Source organism: Pituophis catenifer, unplaced genomic scaffold (assembly GCF_029215685.1).
Source record: "Pituophis catenifer annectens isolate HBS135680 unplaced genomic scaffold, rPitCat1.0.hap2 SCAF_10, whole genome shotgun sequence".
In the NCBI taxonomy this organism is placed as follows: domain Eukaryota; kingdom Metazoa; phylum Chordata; class Lepidosauria; order Squamata; family Colubridae; genus Pituophis; species Pituophis catenifer.
The window spans coordinates 17,798,600-17,826,129 of record NW_027256890.1 but is presented as its reverse complement, the minus strand read 5'-3'; the positions used below and the strand labels follow the sequence as shown (position 1 = coordinate 17,826,129).

At 47.5% G+C, this 27,530-nt stretch overlaps 2 protein-coding genes and 1 pseudogene across 2 annotated transcripts; all 3 read left to right on the top strand.

Annotated features, from left to right (window-relative positions):
• The first annotated feature begins 1,313 nt into the window (after positions 1-1,313).
• Positions 1,314-7,355, top strand: LOC139321675 (methanethiol oxidase-like; annotated as a pseudogene).
• Positions 7,356-10,908: 3,553 nt separating this feature from the next.
• Positions 10,909-16,966, top strand: LOC139321652 (methanethiol oxidase-like). The gene is made up of 12 exons (XM_070950442.1): positions 10,909-11,050; positions 11,179-11,226; positions 11,574-11,686; positions 12,843-13,028; positions 13,330-13,450; positions 13,553-13,735; positions 14,080-14,258; positions 15,111-15,189; positions 15,435-15,556; positions 16,065-16,157; positions 16,363-16,481; positions 16,804-16,966. The coding sequence occupies exons 1-12, from the start codon at positions 10,909-10,911 to the stop codon at positions 16,964-16,966; spliced, it is 1,548 nt and encodes a 515-aa protein (XP_070806543.1).
• A 1,553-nt stretch (positions 16,967-18,519) lies between these two features.
• Positions 18,520-26,239, top strand: RFX5 (regulatory factor X5). Its single transcript, XM_070950434.1, has 10 exons — positions 18,520-18,777; positions 20,510-20,649; positions 21,741-21,774; positions 21,949-22,031; positions 22,390-22,509; positions 22,650-22,770; positions 23,153-23,230; positions 23,726-23,924; positions 24,225-24,313; positions 24,702-26,239. The coding sequence occupies exons 2-10, from the start codon at positions 20,522-20,524 to the stop codon at positions 25,854-25,856; spliced, it is 2,007 nt and encodes a 668-aa protein (XP_070806535.1). The 5' UTR covers positions 18,520-18,777; positions 20,510-20,521; the 3' UTR covers positions 25,857-26,239.
• Positions 26,240-27,530: the final 1,291 nt, after the last annotated feature.

Here is a 27,530-nt window from a genome sequence, read left to right as displayed (position 1 = left end):
ACCCAACAAAGGTCATGGACAGGAGGGTAGAAGGGTAAAACCTTTATGAAGAGCAGGAGGGGGATAAAAGTTGTAAAACTCCAGCTAAGAAGGAGAGCTGAAAGAAAAATATTGAAAGAGGGAAGAAGTGAGGTTCAGACTCAGTTAATGGAATTCTGAAATTCCAATAGCGGAGTCATCAAAGGACACCAATTGACTGGCTCTCAGCATCACAAAGGGTTTAGCAGGCATAATTCAGAGAAGGGATGACAATCCTAACAAGAAGAAAGCTAATAAACCACAACAAAGACCCACCAAATGAAAAACGCTGAGCTCCTGAAAAGCAGCCGAGACACACGGCAGAGCCCAAGTTGTCTCCTTTTCATGTCCACATGGTACTTTTCCAGTTTGATTGCCAGAACAGCAGAACTCTTAATTCTCTCTCCTTCCCGTCTTCCCAGTGCAGAAACAGGGATAATTTCAAAAGGCAAGGAGAAAGTTGAAGTTACCACTACTGAAAATAAAAGTTATCTAGATTAGGACACAGCTGACGGTGCTTGCTGGACACAGAGCTTTCTTGGAATTTGGAGAAGACGTCGGCAACGGTTGCAATTCTAAATTCTCGAGACTGCGAAAGAACTGAGAATGCTTCTTGGATGAGAAACGAAGCGTCCTTAAAAACAAAAGGAAGTTCACTAGTCTTTTGAAAAAGCACCTTTGGTGCAAACCAACTCAAAAATCTTTGACTTACCCTGAGGAGCAGGTGACGTGCAGGCAAGCCTCCATTTCTTTCACAATGCCCTCAAATAGCAATAGCCCTTAGACTTATATACCGCTTCACAGTGCTTTACAGCCCCTCTCTAAGCAGTTTATTCTAAGTAGAGTCAGCCTATTGTCCCCAACAATCTGGGTCCCCGTTTTACCCACCTCAGAAGGATGGGAGGCTGAGTCAACCTTGAGCCGGTGAGACCTGAACTGCCGAACTGCTGGCATCCCGTGATTAGCAGAAGTAGACTACATTACTGCATTCTAACTATTACGCCACCACAGTTCTCAAATTATATAACCATCCCTAAATTTTATAGCTTCTGTTTCTTACGGCATTCGTCTCCAACAGGTTCACCAAACTGCTCTATATACATTGAACTGCTTTTTCCCCTGTAAATCTGGTTATTCAGAGTCAGCAAACCTAAATACGGAAGATGCCGTGGGGGTTCAGATAACCTGTTCTGAAAATACAATAAAAAGTGATGAGAAAAAGATGAAACAAAGATATTAGGGACTCTGTTTTATAGCAGCCCCAAAGGACATGGAGCGAAACTCAGTCAGCTACCATGGGATATATAAACCAGCTGTAAGAAAGCAGGAGGACCTCGGATATGCAAGCAGAAGCAGAGCAAAAGAGAGAGAGAAAAATGCTCAAACAACCAACAAGAGATGCCAAGAAGGAGCTTCCGAAGAAGCCGAGCAAAGGTAGGAAGTCAATCCATCTCTTGCGTCAGATGACAAAAAGTTACCTGACATTTTCGCCAATGCTGCCTGTTCGCAACCTTCCATAAAACACCTGTGTCTCCCTTCTATCTCCGGATGCACAGAAGATAAATCCCTCTGTTTTTCTTTTTAAAAGGGGGGGAAGAATGTTGCTATCCAGAATGTTGCTATCCAACGCCCTTGGATGCCATGAAAGGTAAGAAGGGGTGATATCCTCCCATTGTGGAGAGCAGGGCAGGGAAGAGGATGTTGTCCAGCTGCAGAGGTGAGGGGTGGGCTGACACCTCATATTAATCTGCTTCATTGTGCTGTGTGGAGCAAATCAGTTGAGCCATTTGGCGTGGGACCACTGATCTGGTATCGAAATCCCTTGACCAATGACTCAGTCCACAGCAAGGGTTAATCCAGTACCCTAAGAGCATGGGTGAACACCAGTTGTAGTTCAGACAGAGCTGTTTTAAGGTTCAGGCCAGGGAGCCTAAAATGTGGATGTTGTCCCTAGGACCTCAAGAGAAGCTGATGTATGTGATCTGTGTCTTAACCAGGACAGGGACCCAAATGCCCGATTTTCTCGCCACGGTGGATGTGGATCCCAAATCTCCCACTTATTGCCAAGTACGAGGATATTCGGTTCTTTGGGGCAATGTTGCGAACGCTCGTTTTGTTTCCCTTTCCTTGGGCCTCTCTTTAGTATCTTGCATTCCCATTGCGGTCGTAAGTCGAGGAAAATTTACCAACATGTTCAGCCACATTCTCAGTTTCCAAAACACTTGGAAACCTGGGAACAATTTACTTTAATCAAATTACGGGAATCCTTTGTTCTAAGCCCAACAAAGCTCAGCAGCTTCCAGCGTGTTCCTAGTCATTCTGTTCTTCGGTGTCTAATGGGTATCCTCAGGCAGATCTGCCATTTTCACATTTTTCTGTCAGCAGAGTCATGGTCACTTACACCTATGCACAGACACCTTCACTAGGTGCAGCTGAGGCTGGAACTATGAGAGCTGAGGGAAGCCTAAAGGATCATTAGCTGTTACCAGAGACTCCTATGCTATAATGCACTGAGCCTGCTCACAATCCATAAAGTAAGCAGGCGATGCTCAGATGCTGGCTCCTGCATTCACACCTGTGAGGACTTCAGCTCCAGGGTTGGAATAGTGGAGCACTTTTGCGCAGAGGGTGCATGAAACACTGGGAAGGGAAGAAAACCCCTGTGAGTTTCTTAGGGATGCCCGTCTTGTCACTGTCCTGCTTGCCCGTTGGGAGAGAAACCTGTATTCTGTCGGTAACAAACCAGAACCAACGCAATCTTCTACCAAGCAGAAGTAGACCTTTCATCATCTTCTTTTAACAATCCCATAATCCTTTGTGGGGTGGAGTCTGGGCAACTGAATGGAGCCGAGTGTTTACTGGCCGGATGCCCTTCCTGTCGCCAATATGGAGTTCAGCAGATATATTCTCATTTTGCCCAGAAAGAGAAATACCAAGCAGAAGTAGAGCTTTCTACTAACAAAATTCTATTCTGCAAACAGTGTTTTTCATCCAAAGATACGCAAATTACAAACTTTTGGGAAACAGATGGAAAAATCTAATCCGAGCCAACGACTTAAACAATGAACGTTTAATCTCTGCCTCTCCAATCTTTCCCAACCAGGTTATTCACCGGCTGCAAATGCCGTACATTAATGATGAGCTTCACTTCATGGGCTGGAACGCTTGCAGCAACACCATTGGAGACACCACCAAGAAACGCAACCGGCTGGTCCTTCCGCCTATCAATTCCTCGCGGATTTATGTTGTGGACACCGGGACTGACCCCCAAGCTCCCTGCCTGTTCAAGGTAGGCCCCCCCATCTTCTTAGGGTGCAAGCCAGGGAAATGGACTGCAAAGGACTCTGTGAAGGAGTGCAAGGGACTTTAAACCTCTGATTATAACCAGTATTGATCCCTTGACCTTGCCTTAGTTTTGTCCGACCTTTTTATAAGTGACCCAAGCCAAAATCCATTTCCACAGACACTGAACAAAAAAAAATGCATACACCTGATTTCTGTGATTCTCACGTCTCCCTGCAAAATCACTGAGCAGAATTATTATGCATAAAATGAAGGGAATAAAATCAAAGAGAGGACCTCATGTTGATTTTAAACAGAAAAGGGAAATAAATTAATAAGCAAGACCCCACTTTTGCAAGATGAATATCTACAGTATAGAATAGAAACCAGTTTACCATTCCCACACCTGCAGTTTATTGCAGTATAGAAAGAAATCCTGACAAATGACCCGATAATAAAAGAGCTGTCCCACTAATTTTCCCCTGTCACATTCCTATCAACAACCCCCATGTTTCACTGACGGCAGATGGGCTCTGGAGTTTTTAGTTCAAAGCAATTTGAAGAGTTACAAAGAAAAAAGAAACAGAACTGCAGTGCAAGAGTTTTTATTTTTTTTCTTCCTCTCCCCAACCTTGACAGGTGATTGAGCCCAGAGAGGTCTTCTGTAAAACTGAAGTGGCTTCACTACTCACCCCACAATATCTGGGCAATGGAGAAGTCATGATCAGCTCCCTAGGGGACCTATTTGGCAATGGAAAAGGTAGTGCTGGACGGTCTGTTTTCCAAAAAGGGGGTTCAGATTGAAGTACTTGTAAGAGCAGGTGTGACTTGGAAAATCCTGGGATGGAAACTCCAAAAGCTGAAATTTGTGCTCTGGGGTCTCTTCCACGTGCTTGCCACCTCTTGGACATCTCCCATGGAGCAAACATTTTTCAGCCAACCCTTCCTAAGAGTCACCCACATCTGCTATTTGAATTAATTTGCCTTTGCCCCACCCACCCCAAACTGCAGGCTCATTTATTCTTGTGGATACGGAAACATGGGAAGTGAAGGGCACCTGGAACCGGCCTGGGGATGCGGCTCCACTAGGATATGACTTCTCCTACAAACCAAGGCATAATGTCTTAATCAGCACTGAATTAGGAGCCCCCAAATTCTGTGCGGACGCATTCATCCCAGAAAATCTGCAGAAAGGTGAGTTGCTAGAGCACTCCGCGATCTCATGACCCATTGGAATTCAAAACCCACGGGGGCTGCGCTCCAACCTAGGGAGGGACCCTAGATTCTTTTTATAGAAGGATGGTACTGAGGTAGTGTTGGTGGCCATCTAGTCCAACCCTCTTGTCCATCCAGAGCTAGCCCTTCCCCAGGAGGTGGCATCTCAGCTTCTACTTGGAGGTCTCCAACACGAGCAAGCCCAGTACCTTTTTAGGGGAACTGCCACAGCCTCCTGAGTACCCTCTGGCAGGAGGCATTTCTACTCAACAGAGCAAGCTAAGATGATTCCTCTCCTTTTCTCCGTAGGGGCCTTTGGCCGCTGCCTGAATGTGTGGGACTGGACTACCCACTGCCTCGTCCAATCCATTGACCTGGGGGAGGATTCAGTCCCCTTGGGGATCCGCTTCCTGCACAACCCAGACGCCCCACATGGCTTCGTGAACTGTTTCTTTGAGGGCTCTGTGCATCATATTTTCAAGAAGGAGGTGAATAGAAGTATAATTTCTTTCTCCTTCCCCCTATCTTTCCATTGGAAACAACTGGCACCCGAGGCTTCAGCTGAGAATAAAAGGAACGGGTAAAATGCACTGCTAAAAGGAGAACAAAGTACAGGTAGTCCTCAAGGTATGCCCAAAATTGGAAGCGGAACTTCTGTCACTAAGCAATGCCCTTGTTAAGTGAGCCCCGTCTGATTTATGACCTTTTTGCCACGGTCATTAAATGAGCTACATGGTCATTAAGCAAATCCAGCTTTCCCCACTGACTTTGTGGTCAAAAGCGTTGCATGTCCCAACCAACACGGTGTCTCTCGCAGGACGGGACATGGACCACGGAGAAGGTGATAGAGATTCCAAAAAAGACCGTGACCGGGTGGTACTTCCCTGAAATGCCAGGTGCGTAAAGTACAGAGAGCTTTTGTCCTCATGCTTGTGTCTCAAGCCTCCAGCTTTGTTCGTCCCGGAGTTCTTATTTGACTTTTAGTTATTTATTAAATTTATATGCTGCCCATCTCGCTGTCATGCGATTCTGCACGGCTTTACAACATGATAAAATAATGGTGTAAAACATTAAAAATACCATTGAAATTGACGGAGAATTAGCTATGTTGGAGTGGAACATAAAAAGGGGGCTCCACCCTCCGTTTGCACTCTCATGTTAAGGATTTTTAGCATCTTTGGAGAATAGGCTGTCTTTTCATGGCTGAAAGTCTTTTCATCTGCAGCTTTGGGGGAAACACCAATTCTTGAAAAAGCTGCACGCCAAGGAATCAAGCAATCCTACCTTCTTTCTGACATTATTTCTGGGCACTTTCTCCTCCAGCATTCAATGCTTACTTAATTATTTCGCTGGATGACCGTTTCCTGTACATGAGCAACTGGCTTCACGGCGATGTCCGACAGTATGATATCACTGACCCCCACTGCCCTCGGCTAACGGGCCAGGTAAGCTCCTTCCCAGTCAAAGGTTTTGCAGTTGTGGGAAAAGCTTGGTGGCCTTCAGAAGTTCCCTCTTTCCACCATCGGAACCAGGATGTTGGGTTAAGCAGAAAGCTAATCCAGGCCTCATTTACTGGCATGTGCTGGTAGGACACTCATGTTCAGAGGGGGTCCACATCCAAATACCACGGTCTGGGCAAAGGACGATTGCAGCTTGGGAAAGGGGAGACTGTCCTTCGGCCTGAACTGACCCTTCCTTTGGGTCCTGCAGGTGTTTCTGGGAGGCAGCATCTACAAAGGTGGGGTGGTGACTGTGATTAATGATGAAGAGCTGGATTGCCAACCAGATCGCCTTGTGATCCAGGTGAGCCTCTGTTTTCTGAGCATCAGCCTTTCCAGGAAAACTAGCCCAGCCACACAAATAGATGAACTTAGTCTATTTTATTGTAAGGCTACATTAAGAGAATCTTGCAACTCTGAGAATGGAAACGTCTTGCTGTCGCTTTTAATTGATTGCTCCATTAGGTATGATTCTTCCTAAGTTTCTTCCTCTGATTGTTAAGCCACTGGAGATTCCTTCTTCTCATCTGATTGTTTCCTAGGTAGCCTCTCTCCTTCTCCTTTCCCAAAGGCCATCCACACTTTCCATTACACCAAGATCCCAGTTTTGAGACACCTGTAGGAAACCTTTCGAGGAATCATTCTCAACAGGCAGTGTGGCTTCTTTTGTATAGGACTTCTTGAAATGCCAGAAAGAACTCTCCTGCAGCAGATTAGACTAAGGAGCTATATATATAAGCCTCCTTGGACCCCCTATATTTGACCACTCCTTCCTTTTTTCACCTTAGGGAAGGAGAGTCTATGGGGGACCCCAAATGCTCCAGCTGAGCTTGGATGGAAAAAGGCTTTATGTTACCAATGCTCTCTACACACAGTGGGATGAGCAATTTTATCCAGAAACGTTCAGGTATGAAGTCTCTCAACTTGCAAAGAACTTCAGACCAAATTTACAAGGAGGGCTGGGGGTTTCTCCTCATTTTCTTCCTTCTTGTATTACATACCAAATTAATCATATGCCTACTTTTTATTACTTGGCCATTGCCTCTCCATTTATACTGGAATTGCATAGTTTCCCCATTTTTACAATTCCCTAATGAGCTTTTCTAGCTTTCTGGAGGCCCAAATAAGGAAGCAAAAGACCCTCCTTTTCTACCCTTGAATTCTTTTTTCCTTTACAGGGAAGGGTCAGTCATGCTCCAGATTGATGTGGACATGGAGAACGGGGGTCTCTGTGTGAATCCAGACTTCCTGGTGGATTTCGGGAAGGAGTCGTGGGGTCCCGCTCGTGCATGTGAAATGCGTTACCCGGGAGGAGACTGTACTTCGGATATCTGGACCTGAGACGCTCCTCTGAGTTCACCCTCTTGCTAAGGTAGCATTTAGGGGGCAGGAAGTGGGCTGTGGACCAACTCAAAACCAGAATGTTGACTTGTAGTTTAATCCCACTGCACAGATTTCCATGTTTGAAGAGGATGCAAACAGAGAAATTAAAGTTGTTATTGCAATAAAAGATTTTCTTATTCATGTTTTTTAAAAGCCTCTTTTTTTTTTCTTTTTTTTTAAAATTTGATTTATATGCCGCCCTTCTCCGGAGACTCAGGGCGGCTTACAGTGCGTTAAGCAATAGCCTTCATACTTTTGTATTTTTATACAAAGTCAGCTTATTGCCCCCACAAACTGGGTCCTCATTTAACCTACCTTAGAAAGGATGGAAGGCTGAGTCAACCTTGAGCCTTGGAGAGTCTTAAGGCCAATGCCTTCTTTCCGGGGTTTAAAGAGGAATTGCGCTACACCACTAGCGGCGGGGGCGGGGTTGCCTGGTTGGCGCGTGCCTGAAGCGGGGAGTTCCGAGATTTGGCGGGAAATTGTTGCCCCCTTCTCGTCTTCCATCGTTTTTGCTTTTTCCTCCTCTTCCTCCTCCATCATCTTCTCCTTTTCTTTTCCCTCCTCCTCCTTCATCGACTCCTTTTCCTCCATCTTTTCCTTTTCTTTTTCCTCCTCCTCCTCCATAATCACTCTTCCTCCTCTTTCCTGTGGTAAATTCTCCTCAGCAGAAGATGGAATGTGGATCACTCCTATCCCCATGAGGCGGTCTCAGGGCTGTGACAACCACCTTTTCACCAAATGTCATTTCTGAAAGGTCTTCTGAATCCGACAACATGTCTCACCTGTGTTTTTCTCCCTTCCATAGACAGGGAAATTCTGAATGTGGGGTTTGACTCTTCTCAGGTGGAGACGGAGAATCACAGAAAGTTGTAAAGTTTGTGAAGGCGAACCTGACCGAAACAGGACAGAAGCTGCCCAACTTGTCTTGATATTGTGATGAAAGATGTGAATCTTCCTAATTAGATTAAATTTATGGCTCTATGAGGCAGTACTTTGTCTGGGGTTTTTCTTCTTCCATGAGATAATTTGACTGAGCAAAAGAGCAACTCTTAATGTAGTAGGGCCTTTCCTGCCTTTATATTCACTTAGTGTTGACTAAAAGATCTACAATTATAATTATAATGTAGTGAGATAGGATGACACCTATGAAAAACACCATCACGAGAAAAATTATGCCAATTAAAACTTAATTCCAAACACACTGCCAAGGAATGAACCCTTCAAACCCCTGGAAAGAAAAAAATATTGAAATCCATTGATCTTCAAGTTCCATAACACTAATTGTCGCATTTTACAAAATATAAAAACAACTCTATTTCATCCTCTCACAGAAGGCTCTAGAGTTTAGAATGTAATGAATCAATGTGGACACCAAGAAAGGCAGTTGTTAGAATGGTTTTTTCCTTGAGATACTACTTCTTTCTTGCCTGTGTGTGTGGTTCCCTCCGGTTGGGGCATGTCCTGTTTGGACACAAAAGGTCACATGAAGACTGTGCCTAAGCAGTCATCATCTTGCTGTATGGCAGCCCTATCCCTGGATTTTAAGAATCCCTGCATCCAAAAGAAATATCCCCCAGCATCAGTCATCAGTGATCACACCTTCACAAATAGCACTAATGGAAAAAAGAGGAGGAAGGACTGTTTCTCATACAATGTGTGAGTCTGACAGGTCTGAAACCGGAATGTTCCTAGCAGTGTTCACACTTTCATTTTAAATTCTGAAATCTCTAGCACTAATCTACTGAGACAAAAGAAAGCAAAATAAGCAGTAATTTTCCTCTGAACCCTTAATATGAAGCTCATTTGTTTTTACCTTCAGTAGCTTAACAAGCCTTTATCTGATAAAGCGATGGGACTTTGACATGTGTGAGACTGCCTTTTGTATTAAAAAATATCACACCCAACCACCGTTGCCTGGTTGGACTTCCTCCACAGAACCTGAATCAAACTGAACAGTCTAAGTCCATAGAATGTGAGTGTTGGAAAGGCCATTGGAGATCACCTAGACCAGGGGTGTCAAACTCGATGTCATTGAGGGCCACATCCAGTGGTGGGATTCAGCCAGTTCGCACCACTTCAGAAGAACCAGTTGTTAACTTTCTGAGTAGTTTCACAAACTGGTTGTTGGAAGAAATCATTAGTGCAGAGAACCGGTTGTTAAATTACTTGAATCCCACCACTGGCCACATCGGTGTTGTGTTTAACCTCGGGGGGGGAGGGGGCGGCGGTGGATATGGCCAAGGTGGGCATGGCCAGCTCAACGTCACTTGTGTCAGAGGCGCCTGTGGCGGCCCGAGTGCTCTGCCAGCAAAAATGGACTCCCAAGCTCCATTTTTTGGCTGCGACGGCCTCCTGCAACCCTCTGCCAGTGAAAACGGAGCTCAGGAAGGGCACACATGGCCCTCCCGAGCTCTATTTTGACTGGCAGAGGCACCGTGGGCCAGTCCTTCACTGTCTTCAGGGTGACCCTGCAGGCCAGATCTAAGCACCCCGTGAGCCAGATCCAGCCCCCAGGTCTTGAGTTTGACACCCCTGACCTAGACTAACTCCCTTGTTTAGTGTGGGAATGCAGATGGATCAGTCTGGAAGTCCTTGGTCCCTTATTCAGGAAGGTGCTACCTTGAGGTCCCATGAATGTTGTTGGGTAGTACTCCCATTTTCTATCAAAAACTGACAAAAGGTGATGGACGTGAGGGCAGAAGGATAAAATCTCAATAAAGAGCAGATAGAGGCAAGAAAGTTGAAAAAGTTGTAAAACTAGCTAAGAAAGGAAAGCTGAAAGAGACTGTGTGAGGGAGAAGAGGAAAGGCAAGACCAGCAATTCCAGCCCTAGACTCATCAAAGAACGTTAAGTGGCTGGCACTCAGCATCAGAAAGAGCTTAACAGGCATAATTCAGATGAATTCAAAAGGCAGTGGTAAGATTAATGTTATTACTTATGAAAATAAAAACTGCCTGGGCTAAGGCACACCCTGTAATGCTTGCTTGGACCCACTTTTTGAGCCATAGAGCTTTCTTGGAATTTGGAGAGTTGCTTCTAGTTAATGCTAATTCTTTGCTTTATCTTGTGGAGCCACTAATACGCAGACTGGCCTCCATTCCATTTGCAAAGCCCTGAAATATGAAACCATCTCCAAATTTTGTGGCTTCTCTTTGTTAAGTATTCCCTCTCTAGCGGCTATTCTCAATGTGTGCTGTACTGCTTTTGCCCTGTGAAATTCTGGTTATTCCGATCAGAGTCAGCAAATCTACAAAACCAGAAGATGTGATGAGGGTTCAGATAAACTGTTTTGAGGATGCAATGAAAAGCGTGTGAGGAGAAAGAGATGAAACGAACATATTATGCCTTTGTTTCTGAACAGCTCCAAAGGGTGTGGAATCAGCTGGCTGGACTTCTCTTATATGAGATGAAGGGAGAGAGCCTCTGGGCTTCAGGGATTGGCCCTTTTCTTAATGAATTCCTTCGGCGTCCACCCTCTGGGGATTTAACAGGATTTGGTCAGCTCTCATGGGTTATATAAACCGGACGCAAGCAAGCTGGAGAATCTCAGGTATATCTCAAACCGAGGCAGAGCAAAAGAGAGAGAAAGAAATGCTCAAGCAACGGACAAGAGATTCGGAGAAGAAACCTCCAAAGATGCCAAGCAAAGGTTGGAAGTCAATCCATCTCCCAAGAGACCCGACTTTTTCCCCAATGCCACCTGTCCACAACTTTCCTTAAAACGTCCATGTCTCCTTTATGATGCCAAGGAGCTAAATCTTTTTCTCTTTTTTAAAGAGGGAGAAGATGGCCCTGGATATCCAACGCCCTTGGATGCCATGAGAGGTAAGAAGTGGTGATCCTCTCTCCTCTTCTGGGGAACAGAGCAGGGAAATGGATGTTGGGTCCAGGCAGAGCTGCAGCGATGAGGTGTGAGTTCACGGTTCAGAGTGTTAAGCCACCTTGTTTGAAGCATGGTGTGAGGAACAAGCTTAGCAAAGTAGCTGAGCCATTTGGCGTAGGACTTCCGCTCTGTTATCAAGACCCTTGACCAACGATTCAATCCATCCCACAAGTTATGTAACCAACTTTAGCAGGATGGACAAACTTATGTCTAGCAAGTTGTAGCTCAAACAAAACCATTTTACGGTTCAGGCCCAGGATCCTAAAATGTGGATTTTTTTTTTCTCCAGGACCCCGAGAGAAGCTGATATACGTGACTTGCATCTTAAATGGCACAGGGACCCAGATGCCGGATTATCTTGCCACAGTGGATGTTAATCCTGAATCTCCCACTTTTTGCCAAGTAAGAGGTTACTTAGTTCTTTGGGAAGATGTGAACGCTTGTCTGGTTTCCTTTTCCTTGGGCCGCTGCTTAATACCCTGCGTTCCAACTCAGGACCGGTGGATGGGGTGGAAAATAAAACATTGCTTTGTAATGCTCTGAAGAGATATAAAACCTGGAAGATGTTTCAGAAGTGCACAGAGGGGAGCTGAACTCAAGAGGCAGCTTTCACTCCATCTTCGCAACCTAGGAAATCGCTTAAAGACTGAACCCAGAGATGCTGGAATTGAAGTAATTTAGGGAAATAGTTTACTTAATGGCACTTCACTCACTGACCGGGTTTCCAGTCATAATTGTTGCTGCAGTTGGAGGACAATCTGCATTATTTACAACATGTTCGGATATATTTTCAATTTCTAAGATGCTTATTACTAATGACTAGAATAATAAAGTCAAACTGGAAATAATTAAATTAAATCAAATTAAGGCAGTCCTTTGTTCTAAGCCCAACGAAGCTCAGCAGCTTCCAGCCTGTTTCTAGTTGTTCTGTTCCTCGGTGTCTAATGGGTATCCTCAGGCAGATTTTTATGTCTGCACAGTCACGGTCAGTTACACCTATGCACAGACACCTTAACTAGGTGCAGCTGAGGCTGGAACTAGGAGAGCTGAGGGAAGCCTAAAGGATCATTAGCTGGTACCACAGACTCCTATGCTATAATGCACTGGGCTTGCTCACAATCCGCAAAGTAAGCAGGCGATGCTCAGACGTCGGCTCTTGCATTTCCAGATCTGTGAGGGCTTCAGATCCTTGCCTCAACGTTTCTGCAGCTCCCGATGTCAAGGGTTGGCATGGTGGAGCACTATTGCGCCGAGCGTGCATAAAAAATTGGGAAGGGGAGGAAAATGCTGCATGTTTTAGAAGATGCGCATCTGTTGGTGAGGTTCTGCTTGCCGATTGTAAGTGGGAGAAACACTGCATTGTTGCAGCAACAACCCATAACCAAAGCGCTCTTTTGCCAAGCAGAACAGACTTTTCTAACAAAATTCCATTCCACAAGTGGTGTCCCGCATCCAAAGACATATGAGACTCTTGGGAATCACACGGAGAAACCCAACTCCAGCCGACGAGATAAATAATGCTTCTTTAATCCCTGCCACCCCAATCTTTCCCCGCCAGGTTATCCACCGTCTGCAAATGCCCTACATTAATGACGAGCTTCACTGCATGAGCTGGAATACTGGTAGCAGCTGCTTTGGAGACCCCACCAAGAAACGCAACAAGCTGGTCCTTCCAGGTTTCGTCTCTTCACGGATTTATATTGTGGATACCGGGACTGACCCCCAAGCCCCCTGCCTGTTTAAAGTAAGCCACCCACCCAGAGAGGGCGCAAGTCAGGGAATTGAGTTGGAAAGGGTTCCCCAAAGGCCCCTGTGTTGTGGAGCTAAGCCTAAAGGACTTCAAAGCTATGAGCACAACACCACCCGACCTTGCCTTTGGTTTCCCCAACCTCTTTATAAGTGATTGAAGCCAAAGTCCATTTTCCCGGGGGCTTTGGAGTTTTTAGACAAAAAGCATTTTGCAGAGGTGTAAAGAAGGAAAACAGAAAATTGCAATGCAAGAGTTTTTAATGTTTTTTTTTTCTCCTCCTCCCCAACCCTGACAGGTTATTGAACCTAAGGAGGTCTTCTGTAAAACCAACATGGCTACATTACGCAGTGCACGCTTTCTTCCCCCCGGAGATGTCGTGATCAGCACCTTAGGGGACCTGTACGGCAATGGAAAAGGTATAGCTGGGCAGCTTTCTTTTCCTTTCAGCCAACACTTCCTGGGAGTCACCTACACCTGTTTGAATTAATTTGCATTCTCCCCACACACCCCACTCACAGGAGGATTTGCTGTCGTGGATGTGGACTCATGGGAATTGAAAGGCACCTGGAATCCCCCTGGGGACGCAGCTCCATACGGATATGATTTCTGGTTCCAACCAAGGCATAACGTCTTAGTCAGCACTGAAGCTGGAGCCCCCAAGTTCTTTTTGAATGGGTTCAACCCTGAAGATCTAAAGAAAGGTGAGATGCCAGAGAACTAAGTGAATTTATGGTAGATTGGAATTCAAAATCCAGGAGGTCTGTACTCCAACCTAGGGAGGGACCCAAGACTCTTTGAGGAAATTTGAGGAACGCTGAGGGGATGTTGGCGGCCATCTCGCCAATCCTCTTGTCCATCCAAAGCTAGCACTTCCCCAAGAGGTGTCATCTCAGCTTCTGCTTGGAGGCTTCCAATATGAGGAAGGCCACCAGTCTTCTAAGGAACTGCTTAGGGAAACCCTCCGCATCCTCCTGGGTACCTTCTGGCAGGAAGCATTCCTACTCACCAGAAGAAATTGAGCTGATTCTTCTCTTTTCCTCTGTAGACCGCTACGGCCGCCGCCTGAACGTGTGGGATTGGACTACCCACTGCCTTGTCCAGTCTATTGACCTGGGGGAGGATTCTGCCCCCTTGAATGTCCGCTTCCTGCACAACCCAGATGCCCCACATGGCTATGTGGGCTGCGCCTTAGCCGGCGCTCTGCATCATATTTTCAAGAAGCAGGTAAGAACAAGTAGAATTTCTTTCTCCTTTCCCACCACCTTTGCAGAGAGAGAACGGGCATCCAAGCCTTCAGCTCAGAATAAACTACAGAATAAATGGATAAAATGCAGCTTTAAAACAACCCAATATAATACAGGTAGACCTCGGTACAGGTCTGACCAAAATTGGCACCGGAACTTCCGTTGCTAAGTGATATGCTTGTTAAGTGAATCACATCTGGTTTTTACAAGCTTTTTGCTATGGTCATTAAGTGAACCGCTTGGTCGTTAAGGAAATCCAGCTTCCCCCCCATTGACTTTGCTTCTCAAAAGACCTCTGGGAAGGTCGTGCATGATGATCATGTGATCCTGGGACACCGCAAGTATCGTAAGTACATTCTTGTTGCCAAGTGCCAAATTTTGGGCACGGGACCATGAGGACATTACCCACCCACCCACCAAGCCACGCCCACAGAACCGGTAGTAACAAATTTTACATTTCACCCCTGCAGGAACCTGAATGTAGAATTGCAAAATCAGACGACTAGCCTAGGAGATTTTGGGGTGAAGGGGATCGTCCTAAGGGAGTCGGCCACCCTGCTCCATCAATTCATTTTCTCTTTATGGCAGAGAAACTATGTGAATCTCTACTGAGGCTGAAAGGGAATTTAGAGAGCCCCAAGGACCCCATAGAGAAGCTGAAAGAGCCAGATGCTGGCAGTGATGGGAATTCAAAAACTACAGGAATATTTCAAATCTCTTTGAAAGACTTCAGATTAGGAGGCAGACACAATAGGAAGCGGAAGGGCTGGTGCAAATTTGTTTGGATGGGAGAGCTTTCCACGTCCCAACCAGCCTCGCGTGTCTCTTGCAGGACGGGTCGTGGGCCACAGAGAAGGTTATCCAGATTCCAAAGAAGGTGGTCACTGGGTGGTACCAACCTGAAATGACATGTGAGTAAATGAAGTTCAGGGGTGCTTTTCTTGTCATGCTTATGTCTCCATCCTCTATCTTTGTATGTGCTGGAGTTCACGCCCTTTGTTAAGGATTTTTAGCGTCTTAAGAGAACAGGCTGAGTGGCCTCAAGGCTGAAAGATCTCCACATTTTGGGGGAAGACACCAATTTGTGAAAGTGCCATGGAATTAAGCAACCCTCCCTTCTTTCTGACCTTATTTCTGGGCACCTTCTGTTCTCCAGCGTTCCTCGCAGACATCGTCATCTCGCTGGATGATCGTTTCCTGTACCTGAGCAACTGGTTTCACGGCGATGTCCGACAGTACGACATCTCTGATCCCCACTGCCCTCGGCTGACGGGCCAGGTGAGCTTCCTCCTACCCAAAGGCCCTGCAACTGTGAGGAAGGCTTGGGGTCCTTCCAGAAGTTCCTTCTTCCACCATCAGAACCAGGATGTTGGGTTAAGCAGAAAGCTAATCCAGGCCTTAGTTACTGGCACATGGTAGAAGAACATCCATGTTCAGAGGGGGTCCACCTCCAAATCATCATCATTTAACGACCCCATAATCCCTTGCGGGGTGGAGTCTGGGCAACTGAATGGAGCTAGCAGTGTTTTATTGGCTGGATGCCCTTCCTGTCGCCAGTGTGGAGTTTTGTTCAGCAGATACATTCTAATTGTGCCCAGAGAGAGAAATATCTGCCTCTACCTAGGATCGAACTCACAGCCTCCTGATTGTGAGGCAAGACCACCACCTCTAGGTCACCGCACCACTCCATTGGGGTCCACCTCCAAATGCGACAGAGAAAAACAGCAGCTTGGGGAAGGGGAGACTATCCTTCAGCCTGAACTGACCCTTCCTTTGGGTCCTGCAGGTGTTTGTAGGAGGCATCATCTACAAAGGTGGGTCGGTGACTGTGATTAAGGACGAAGAGCTGGACTGCCCACCAGATCCCTTCATGCTCCAGGTGAAGCTCTCTTTCCTCAGAAGGATTTCGGGTTTGAGACACTTACGGGAACCATGTGGGACATAATTGCCAACGGACAACGTGGCTTCTTTCTTCTCAGTGCGACTCCTTGAAATCCTGAGGCAGAATAAAACCAAGGAGCCACATGTAGCCCTTTATGGACCTCCTACATTTCTTGACCACTCCTCACTTTTTTTCCCCTTAGGGAAGGAGAATTCACGCAGGACCCAATATGCTCCAGCTGAGCTTGGATGGGAAAAGACTTTATGTCACCAGCTGTCTCTGCACCCCATGGGACAAGCAATTTTATCCACAAATGGTCAGGTACAAAGTCTTTGGTCTGAATATTCATACCAAATTTGCAAATGTGGGGTGGGTGCTCTCCCCCTTCTCCTCCTCTTCGTATTACATGCAGTCCTTTCCACAAAGACAAATTCCTTCGGTGTCCACTCAGATTTGGCCAATAAAGAATTCTATTCTATTCCATTTATTCCATTCCATTGCCATGGTTTCTCCATTTATACTGGAATTTCACAAATCTTTCTCATTTCTAGAGTTCCCTAATCAACTTTTCTAACTTTATGGAGGCCCAAATAAGCGAACCAAAGACCCTCCTTTCTACCCCTAAATTCTTCTTCCTTTGCAGGGATGGGTCAGTCATGCTCCAGATTGACGTAGACACAGAGAACGGGGGTCTCTGTGTGAATCCAGACTTCCTGGTGGATCTTGGGAAGGAGCCTTGGGGTCCCGCTCGTGCCCACGATATGCATTACCCAGGAGGAGACTCTACTTCAGACATCTGGGTCTGAGATCCTCCTCCGAGCCCACCTTCTTGCTAAACTAGCATTTAGGGGGCAGGGAAGCAACTCCAAAAAAATTGTTGGTTTGTAACGTAGCACAGATTTCCGCGTTGGAGGCCAATGCAAACAGAGAAATTAAAGTTATTATAAATAAATCACTTTCTTGGCAATACAGATTCTCGAGGATAATCTTCATTTCAGGTGAAATCACCAGTTGACCAAATCTCTGTGTCTCTCGTGCAATTCATTTTGACCAAACCCTTTTTCCCAGGGCTGAGAGAGAAGGGCCGGCTCAAAGTCATTCACCTAAAACAGGATTAAAATTCATGGTCTCCCAGGGTCTAATCCAGCATCTTTAACCATTACACCAAACTGCCTCTCCATCCATAAGTTAAGGCCATAATGAAGGTTAGTCTCAGATTCACCATCACATTGATGAAGGCAGAATAGTTGGATAAATCGAAGAGTGGCCAAAATCTTTTCTTCCCATTTTCCCCAAAACCGAATGATAGTTCATTCCACAGTTTGGGGGAATACTTCCTCTACGTTGAGCACAAAGTTTGGGGGGGGGACTGCACATGAACACTAGACCTTATCCTATTTTCTTGGGGACCAATGAAGAATCGTAGACAAGCTTTTAATAAAGGCATGGCGCACGCGCACACACACACACACACACACACCTCTAAGAGACTTCACCTTCTAAATCTCACCACCCCACCCCTCATTCTGAGCTTCCTGGGAAGGGGTTGCAGGAGACCCCAAGTCTTGGGGAGATCTACCAGAAAACAGTCAGGAGAGGAATAACAAATAAAACACTAAGAATATAACAACTGGAAGATAACCCTGTGCTGCTCCTGTTAAAGGGGGAGGGTGATCCTAAAATTGAATCCATGGAAAATTCTCCAAGAGAGAAAGACACCAAATTTTAAGTTTGGGCAGTGAGAATTTTGCTCCTTCTGGTTCTTTGGCTGCTAAAACTCCTCCCTGGATGGAGAAGGAGCACAAATCTTCCAACCCTGGGAAGCAATTCAAGGCCCATCCTTTGAGTGCGACTAACTGCAATGCAGAACAGCCCTGGATGATGGGAGGTGTAGTCCCAGCCCACACCGAGAAGAAAACAGTTCCTTGGCTTGGAACCGTGCAGATGCTACTGCACACACAACACACCTTTTCAGCAAAAGCAGATGATCAACCCCGGAGGAGATCCACAACCAGCTTTAATTCTCCGTGGTTCAGCCCAGTCTATCTGAAGCCCATGAGGGCACTCTCTCTCTTTCTCTCTCTGTCCCCTCCCTTCTTCCTACTTCGTTTCTAAACTGACAGAGTCCCGACCAATCGCCAACATGTTGCCAGGCAGACTTCCTAGCCCCTTCAACCAATCAGCGCCCGCGCCCGGCTTGTATCCGGGTGGAAAACCGAGAGGCAGCCATTTGCATTATAGCACCGGCCAGTATCCAGGCAGAACTGATACGGGCTGGCCAATCAGGGAAAAAGAAAAGGCGAATCTGCCTCCCGCCCGGGAGCTACTTTCTTTTTCTCTTTTATTTTGAGACCGAAAGTGGAGGAGATCCGTGGCGGGGCAGAAACGCGGCCGGGATTTTGCTCTCAGGATCCTTTTCGAGCAAACGGGGGGATCTCTTAACTCTTCGGAGGGTCCCAGAGGATCATCTCCAGAGGATTTCTCCCCCGCCCCCTTATTTCTGATGTTTTTTTCCGGCGTGCAAAATGTTCCTTTTCTTTTTTGCAATGTAATCAAGCCGTTTCAAAGAAGAGCAGATCGTTACAGGCCGAAGAATTGCAACCCGGGGAGGAAATAGGTAAGTCGATTCCATCCGGAAAGCCACCTTAAATTGCTGGGTTTTTTTTTAAAAAAAATTCTATTTTTTTGCAAAGCTTTGCATGGACCAAACTACCAAAAAAAAAACCCCAAAAACCCAGCCGCAGTTGTTCCTGGGAGAGACAAAAGCAGGAGGAAGAGAAAGGAAGCTTAAAAGCAATGAAATGCGTCGGAAGAGCCAGACTGGGCTGGGTTTTAAAGCGGCACCCAGAGAAGGGAAGCCTTTTCTTTAAAATACCCGGGATTGCAAAACTCCTTTGCGGGGAAAGGAACAGCCATTTCCAGGTTCAAAAACTACAACTGGATTCTTTTATTAGCCGCTGCAGCTTTTCTCTCCCTGGGAGAATCCCCAAAAAAAAAGAAAAAGAAAAGCATTTGAATTTCCCTCTTCCTGGAAGCTAATTGCCACCCAAGCTGCCGCAGGAGGGGAGGGAGAGGGGGTTTCCCAGGGTCGCAGGAAAACTGCCTAAGGGGGGGTAGGGGGGGTGCAGGTGGGGGCTTTGCACCCAGAAAACGCTTCCCAAGGGGCCCAAGAAAGTTGCAAAGGGAATGCAAAGATCTAGAGTTTATCCAGGGCAGGAGATGCCCTCTTTTGCCAGACTCAGCGGAGCGTGGGAAGCTGCCCTGGAAAGAAAAACCGGCGGGAAAGATGAAGAAGAAAAGAAAGTTAAAAATAGAGCCCCTTTTTCTGAAGTTCTGAGCTATTTCTGCTGGGTTTGTTTCAATACTGGGTGTCGATTAAGGTCTCTGTCCCCTTCTCCAAATCTCCCATTGTTTGAAAACTATTATTACGTGCCATGAGATTTATGAGGGTGTGTGTATGTATAAAATTTATATTTGCTGATAAAGAAATAAAGGGAGACTAGTATAGATCTATTTCAAGCTATTTAGCTCTCATCAGCTAGCCAGACCCTTACTCGGATTCGAACTTGATAGCTTGAAATAGCTTGAAATAGATCTATACCAGTCTCCCTTTATTTCTTTATCAGCAAATATAAATTTGATACAAAATGGTTCGTCATGAATGCTACATATATATATATGCAAGTCTTGGCGTATTCGGGTCTTTTCCCGTGTAAGATTGGGAGTATTTTAGCAATGTTTCGACGAGGTCCCACTCGTCATCTTCAGGCTGGTGTTACAACACTAAAGCTCAGGATGTTACAACTCAGCCAACTACCCAGGATGTTGCAGCACAGGACTCAGGATGTCACAACACTAGAGCTCAGGATGCTACCACACAACCCATTACCCAGATTGTTACAACACAAAAGGCTAATGGGCATACAGCTAGGACCTCAGGGCACACAGGATGTTACAAAACAGCCGACTAATCTGCAAACATCAACTCCATCTACTAATCAAGATGTAACAACACAGCCAACCAACCCGCTTACAACAACAAAGCCAGCACTCCACACCTCCCTCACCAGTATTTATAGAGAGACGGCATCTCTGATCACACTTTGCTCGCACAAGCACGAAGCCGAAGACACCAGCCTGAAGATGACGAGTGGGACCTCATTGAAATGTCGCCAAGATACTCTCAATCTTACACGGGAAAAGACCCGAATACGCCAAGACTTGCATACCTATACCCGTGAAAATCTACGAAAACTATATATAGATATATATATATAAAATGCCTGCCCCAAAGATGGCTGCTTGGGATACTAAGGAGGTCGGGATTTTTTTTCTCCTTCCCATTCAAGGGCACCGATGCCATGGCGGACGACAGTGGCCTGTTGGCAAAGATCGTGGAAAACGGGACCGAAATTTTGGAGGCTGATGTGCAGGTCGACTGCAGCGCAGAGCCCAATACCCTGCTGCAGAAGCTGAAGAGCACCATTTCGTAAGCGGGATGTCCTTTATTTCTCACGCGCACAGTGACTTTTCAGGTTTTCCCTTTGGTCTCGGAAACTCAGGACAGGGGGTCCGGTTAAGAAAGATGAGGAGGGCACAGGCAGTACAGTGCAGTAATGTTTTTTAACAATGGCCAGTTAAATTCAGGGTCGGCATAGTCGGCGCTTGTCCACAAAATGTTCTGCTTGATCTATAGAACTCCCTGCCACAAGAAACGGCCATGCTTTTAGAAGGCTCTTGAAGAAAAGGAGGAACGGAGAGGCTGGCATAGATTAGAGGCGTCATTGCAGTGGGTATTTTTAGGAGTGGTGCAGTGGTCTAGATGTGGAGCTCTTGCCTCCAATCAGGAGGCTGTGAGTTTGATCCTAGGTAGAGGCAAATATTTCTGTCTCTGGGCACAATGAGAATATATCTGCTGAACAAAACTCCGCATTGGTGACAGGAAGGGCATCCGGCCGGGAAACACTCTGCTAGCTCCATTCAGTTACCCAGCCTCCACCCTGCAAGGGATTTAAAAAGGTAAAGATAAAGGTTCCTCTCGCACATATGTGCTAGTCGTTCCCGACTCTAGGGGGCATTGCTCATCTCCGTTTCAAAGCCGAAGAGCCAGCGCTGTCCGAAGACGTCTCCGTGGTCATGTGACCAGCATGACTCAACGCCAAAGGCGCACGGAACGCTATTACTTTCCCACCAAAGGTGGTCCCTATTTTTCTACTTGCATTTTTTAAGTGCTTTCGAACTGCAAAACTGAACTGAACTGAACTGAAAAGGGACTGTGGTTAAAAGATGATGATGATTGCAGGGGGTATTTTTAGAGACCAGGAGCAGCTTTAAATATAGGAGAGTCATTCAGATTACAAAAGGTCTCCTTGGTTGATCACTGCATAAATTGCATGTCCAAGTGAGTTCTTAGCTAAGGGCAGGCAGGCCTGATCAGTTCTGGGATGGGAGGCCACTTGGAGTAAACTGGAACCTTCACTCCATCCCAAATCATTCCATACTGCTACACACTAAGTACGGAGCTCCATTTAAAGCATATTTTTGCCACAATACAATATATTTTTCTTGTTTTTCCAACAGAAAGCCTGTCCAGAGCAAAGTCGACTCCATCTTGGTAAGTAATCTGGTATCTCCACCGGACTCCATTCAGCATGTTTCTTGCAATGATATAAACATTTGGGGTGCCACAAAAGTCTCCTGTCCAAGTGCAGGTCCAAACTCTGGGTTTCACTACCTACCGATACTCCGTTCTCTCCCTCTCTCTTTCTCCCTGCGTTTGCCATAACAGCAAGATGTCCAGAAGTTTTCAGACTACGCCAAACTTTATCTGTACCTTCAGCTGCCTTCGGGGCCGAGCTCAGGAGAAAAAAGGTGACTATGGTTCTGGTTATGCTACAGATTAAGGTTTGTAGACTTTGTGGTCCCTGAGCATGTGGGAATGGGTGAAGACATTGGAGTCACTCTATGGGGGAGATGGGAGAGAGAAGAGGATAGCGATTAGATAGATGATGAAGATAGATAGATAGACAGACAGACAGACAGACAGAGATAGAGATAAAGATAGATTAGATAGATGATAAGATAGAGAGATAATGATATGATAGATGATAAAGATAGGTAGGTAGGTAGGTAGATAATGATAGACAGACAGAGAGAGAGAAGGCTGGGAGGAACAGATGGATAGAGAGGCACTGTTTCTCTTTCTGATCCAATTGCTTTCTTTCCCCAGCTTGGACCTCACTTCTCTCAATTCAGCAGAACAGATGCACGCCTGTACCTGGATACGGAACCACCTGGAGGAGTATCTCGACACCTGCTTGCCAAAACAAGACGTGTACGATGCTTACAAGTGAGTAACGTGGGGTGATTCTGCCCAAGGACCCCTCTGGTGTCCCCACAAGATGGGTTGGAGGGTTATGAGTCCTGGGCTGTCGCCAGTTGGTGGCCCGGAAGAAAACGCGGCTGCCACGCATCTCTCTCTCTCGGCAGGCGCTACTGTGACAACCTGTGCAGCCGCTCCCTGAGTGCAGCGAATTTTGGCAAGATCATCAGGGAGATCTTTCCGAACATCAAAGCGAGAAGATTGGGTGGACGTGGACAATCCAAATATCCTTTTTCTTATCATGCTGGAGGGACCAGAGGGAGTGGTGGTGGAAGCCCTTTGTTTGACCTTGGGGTGGTTTCCCAAGAATTTTTGGCCTCCCTGGTTTTCATCTGGCTCTTCGGAACAAAACGTTCAGGGCAGGGGTGATATTCACTTACCTTTGCTACTGGTTCGCAAATGTGAGCGCACACACCACCTCCACGCATGCGCAGAGACTTCCGCACCTGCGCAGAGCATCAAAAATGGGACATGATGACGTCTGGATGGGTGGGCGGAGCCTCCCGCAGCCACCGCTACCGGTTCGCCTGAACCGGATAGAACCGGCTGAATACCACCACTGGTTCAAGGCCGTCCTGCCTCGTTGGTCCTTAATTCTCCTCCAACATATTGCTATAGTGGGATCCGTCGCAAAACAGTGGTCAACATGCCTCCCCTGCCCAGCCTGGACCTGAAAGAAACAGAGACCGTAAGCTGTGTGGAGTTGCTCACGAATCACCTGTTGCTCTGAGAACGGAGATTAAACCGAGATGGACCAGGCAATCGGACCTCGTCCCTGAAGAGATGGGCTGTCCCTGCAGCTGGAGGATCCGTTTAACTCCAAGGAGGCCCTTCCAACCGGATCTTTTTGTAACCTTTTTAAGGCTTCCCAGCTGTAATGCAGTTGGAATAGAGTGGTTTTCAACCATGGTCGGATGGCTTAGGGCAGCGATCCCCAACTTTTATGGCTTGGTGGCCCGGTGGGAGGGTTGGGGGGGGGGAATAGGGAAACTGGCCTATGCAAGAGATGGGCCAGTGCGTACGTGTGCGGGCCGGCCTGCCATTCGTGCGAGTTGAGCTGCGTGCACACCTGTGTCCCTTTGCCGCCCAGCTGCTCACGCAGCCCACTTCTGAGAAGACTCGGAGGGGGGTGGGAGTGGGTGGCAGCCGATCCATGGTTGAGGCCGATTTTGTGTCCCTGCAGCTGGAGCGAACAGAAACCACCAACCCCTACAACGACAAGGTGGTCGAGGCGGCTTGCGCCCTGACTTGTAACTGGGCCCAGAAGATTCTCAAACGCTCCTTTGACAGCATCGTGGAGGTGGCCCAGTTCCTCCTGCAGCAGCACCTCATCAGCTCACGCTCAGCTCACGCCGACCTAGTCATGGCCACCGTGGTCACAGGTGGGACCTCGAGAATGGACTGGGGCCAGGCTGCGCGTTTCAGCCAGACTTGAGCCTGACCCTCTGCAGAATGATGAGAGGGAGGGCTGCCTTTTGCCGGTGTCCTGGTCCTGACTTAGTCCCATCTTTTTTTTTTGGAGGGGGGGTGTTAGAAGATGCCTCTTGCAAGCAGGGCCAAATTTGAGATTCGTGGCTTCACTCTCTTTGTGAGGCTGTGCCCTTCCCCCCGTCATGGCACAGATAATATTTCCCAAACCCTGGGTTGCTGATATTCCTTTGGTTCAATGTCTCTGGCTACAGAACATCCCGAGAGCTCGTGGGGGAAGCGTCCTCCCCCAAAGAAAAGCGAGCCAGAAGCCGCGGAAAATACGGCCAAAGCACAACCTCAGGTATGAGACTCTGGCGTGTATCTGTGTGTATGTGAGTGTGTGTGTGTGGGGGGGGGGGAATTACCCATCCCAGGAGAAACGCAAACACCAGGTTGGGAGGCAGGCAAAGTGGACCAGACAGAGGAATTCCGAAAGGTGCTTTGCATAAATCAGCTCTGACAAACAGTGTGCAACATAGACCCCAGACCCACTCACGGTTAAAAGATCAAACCAGGAACCTCTGGAAAACCCACAGATCTGGCGCGAAGGAAATGGCACATAAACACCGCCATTTCCCAGCTATGTTATTTCTCAACACAGGGGTCCAAGAAGCCACTATGGCCCTCAAGACTAGTAGCTGGATGGGCCATGGGCCTCTCATCCTTCCTGTCTAATCTTTGCATTTCAGGCTAAACCAGACAACGCGCCCAAGCCCTCGGCTCCCTCCCCACGGAGCGAAGCCAAAAAGCCGGCAGACGTTCCTCCCAAAAAGGCCAGCAGCCCGCAGGTCAACGCCTTGGTGGCCCGTCTCCCTTTGCTGCTTCCCCGTGTGCAAGTCCAACCCAGGGACCACTTGGTAGTGTCTCCTGGGACGGCGACTGTCCACTCTCCCCACCCCATCCTGGCTCCTAAACTTACCCCCACTCCGGTGGGGGGAACAGTCAAGATGGCACTGTCCGTGGGGGCACCCTCCTCCACTTTGCTAGCCTCAGCTGTGAATGGACCCACCACCTTGGTCAGCCAGCCGGCCGCTGTGCCAGTCATCAACATGGTGCCAGTTATCAATGTGGCGGTCCCACCCGCAGCCGAGAACCGGCTGAAGCCCAAAAGTATCTCCAGTGGGGCCGGTGGAGCGCCCAGCGTTGAAGCTGAGCGGAACCCATGTGAGCCGCAGAAAGTCAAGAGCCCCACCAAGCGGCCAGCAGACCGACTCAGAGAGGTGACGGCAAAGAGGAAGCGTGGTCGGCCACGGAAGAAGCCGGACGAGCCTCCCGTGCCAGATAACAGCATCCTCAGAAAAGAGCTGTCTAAAAGCAAGGAGGATTCAGACCCCATTGTGGTGCCTGCAGGTATCGAAGACCCCCCTGCTGCTCCCGAATCTGCTGCTCCGGATTCTGCTGCCCCGAATTCTTCCACCCAGAACTTGACAAAAGAGAGTTCCCAAGCGGAGGGCCCCCTGGGATTGGAGGTCAAGAGACCAGTCCCCGAGCAGCCGAGGGAGGAAAGGCTGGCTGAGGCCAGGAACGTCATTGTGGCTCCCCCCAGGAGGATCTCGCCTTACCACCTCAGCGTCATCCGAACCAGGATGCCAAGTCCTCTCATCCCGACGCCCTTTGGATGGGGTTCACGGGAGTCGCCGCCATTGGACCAGCCAGACAGGTACAGCTCCTTTGATCCTGACCTGCAGCCCACGGATCTTTCAATGAAATCTCGTTCCAGAGACTGTCCAGCAGCCTCGGGCTTGTGGGCCCCGACAGGACGTTTGCAGCGGATCGGCGCAGACCGTGAAAAGTCGGCGGAGGCTGCGGGCAGCTCAGAGGCCACAAGACAAGGCCCCAGCTGATACCTCTCCCCATTCCCCGTCCCTTGGGCCTGCTTCCCTTCCCATTCCTCCCAAAGACAAACCGAACACCCGTGTAGAAAGAAAATCCGGAAGAGCATGAGCCTGCAAGGCGCTTCACCCAACCTCATTTGAACATTGATGCTTCTCTTCCCCAAAGGTGGGAAACGCAAACGGGTGGGGGAGGGGGCTTTCAGACAGGGCCCCCTTCTGCAAACGAGCAGTGATGAGAGTCAAGATATGGGGAAGGAAAACAGCAGAGTTGTCTTGATGAAAACAAGAGGCCGGTATTTAAAAATCCCCTTCTTGGCATTCTTGTTACTAGAGGCAGAACGAGGAGGAGAAGTTTTCATTCTTGGATTTTGACATTTGGGGGTTCTATTTCACCTGGGAGGGGGCTAGTGGGGGGGAGGGTGTTGTGGCATTTCGTGTGGAAATCCTGTGGACACCAGCAGCCTTTTGTGTTTAGAGACAATCATTTCACAGCCAACTTCCCAAAGATTTTGCTCTCCTTCTGCTTTGCGGAGTTTCCAAGCTGAAGTTTTAAAAACTCATTTCACGCTCAATTTTGTTGGAAGCTTTTGCTTGCCTGTTTCTCTCTTCCTAACCCTCTCTTTTCCATTGATTGCTTTGCTTGTAAATCCTGAATAAAGTTATACAGAGGGTTTTTGTTTTCTTAAAAAAGGACTCTATTTCTTTTGTCAAGTTAGGACAAAAGCCCTGCTCTTGCTTGGCCTGGGAAGTTTGAGAAACCTCACGTCTCTGATCAGGGCCCAACACCGAACTTAGATCAGGGAACAGCTTCCCTCAATTTCAGTCCTGGACTACACCTTCCATCCTCCCCAACCAGAGACAAAACAGGACTTTTGGGAACTTTTTCACCTGTGAAAGCGTTGGGGGTCCAGGAGATGAAAATACGCTTGTATTCTTTACCAGCCCAGTTAGGGGGTGACCTTGAAGTGGACTTGACTGAACTTGCAAGATCTGGTTAGTGCAAGGATGGGAGACCACAAGGAAAGCCAGGGAGTCAAAATGAAAGACCTTCTGTGCCCTTGCCAAGAAAGCTACCTAAACTAGTCCACAAAGTCAAGACGACTCAGAGGCTTGGGAGTTGTGTTGTTGCATCGGTCGCAAAGGCACTGCCTCCTTTTGACCACTAGGAGTCGCTGCGACACCAGCAGGTGAGTTCTGAGCCTTTGCTTTGGACGGTGGTGACCATCCAGCCGTTCCTAATTTGGACTGAGCCATGGGACAAAAACAGGACGAAGCGACAAAAGAAAAAAAAAAACGTGATTGTATTGTGTTTTGACACAACTCGGGCAGGGGCTAGAAGAGACGTGGGATTTCCACCAGTGGGAGTTCAGGATACGAAAAAGAAGTCAGCAAAACTCAACAAAACTGAATTCTCTCGATTGAGGAGGCTCTGCCCTTTTGGTCTGTTCCTCGCCTGGTGTGTTCCTGGGGGAGCCAGTCCCACCCCCAAGCAACTCTGCACATGCCCGGGGAACAGGAGAAAGTGTTTTTCAAAAAGCAACTCAAGGGTTTCCCCCCTTGAAAATGTTTCACTTCTCATCCGAGAAGCTTCTCCAGTTCTGATCCTCAAATGAATTATAAAAGAAAACCGGGTAGGGATCAAACCAAGCCTCCCGTGAGGACAAGAGAGCTTCAGCCAGGCCT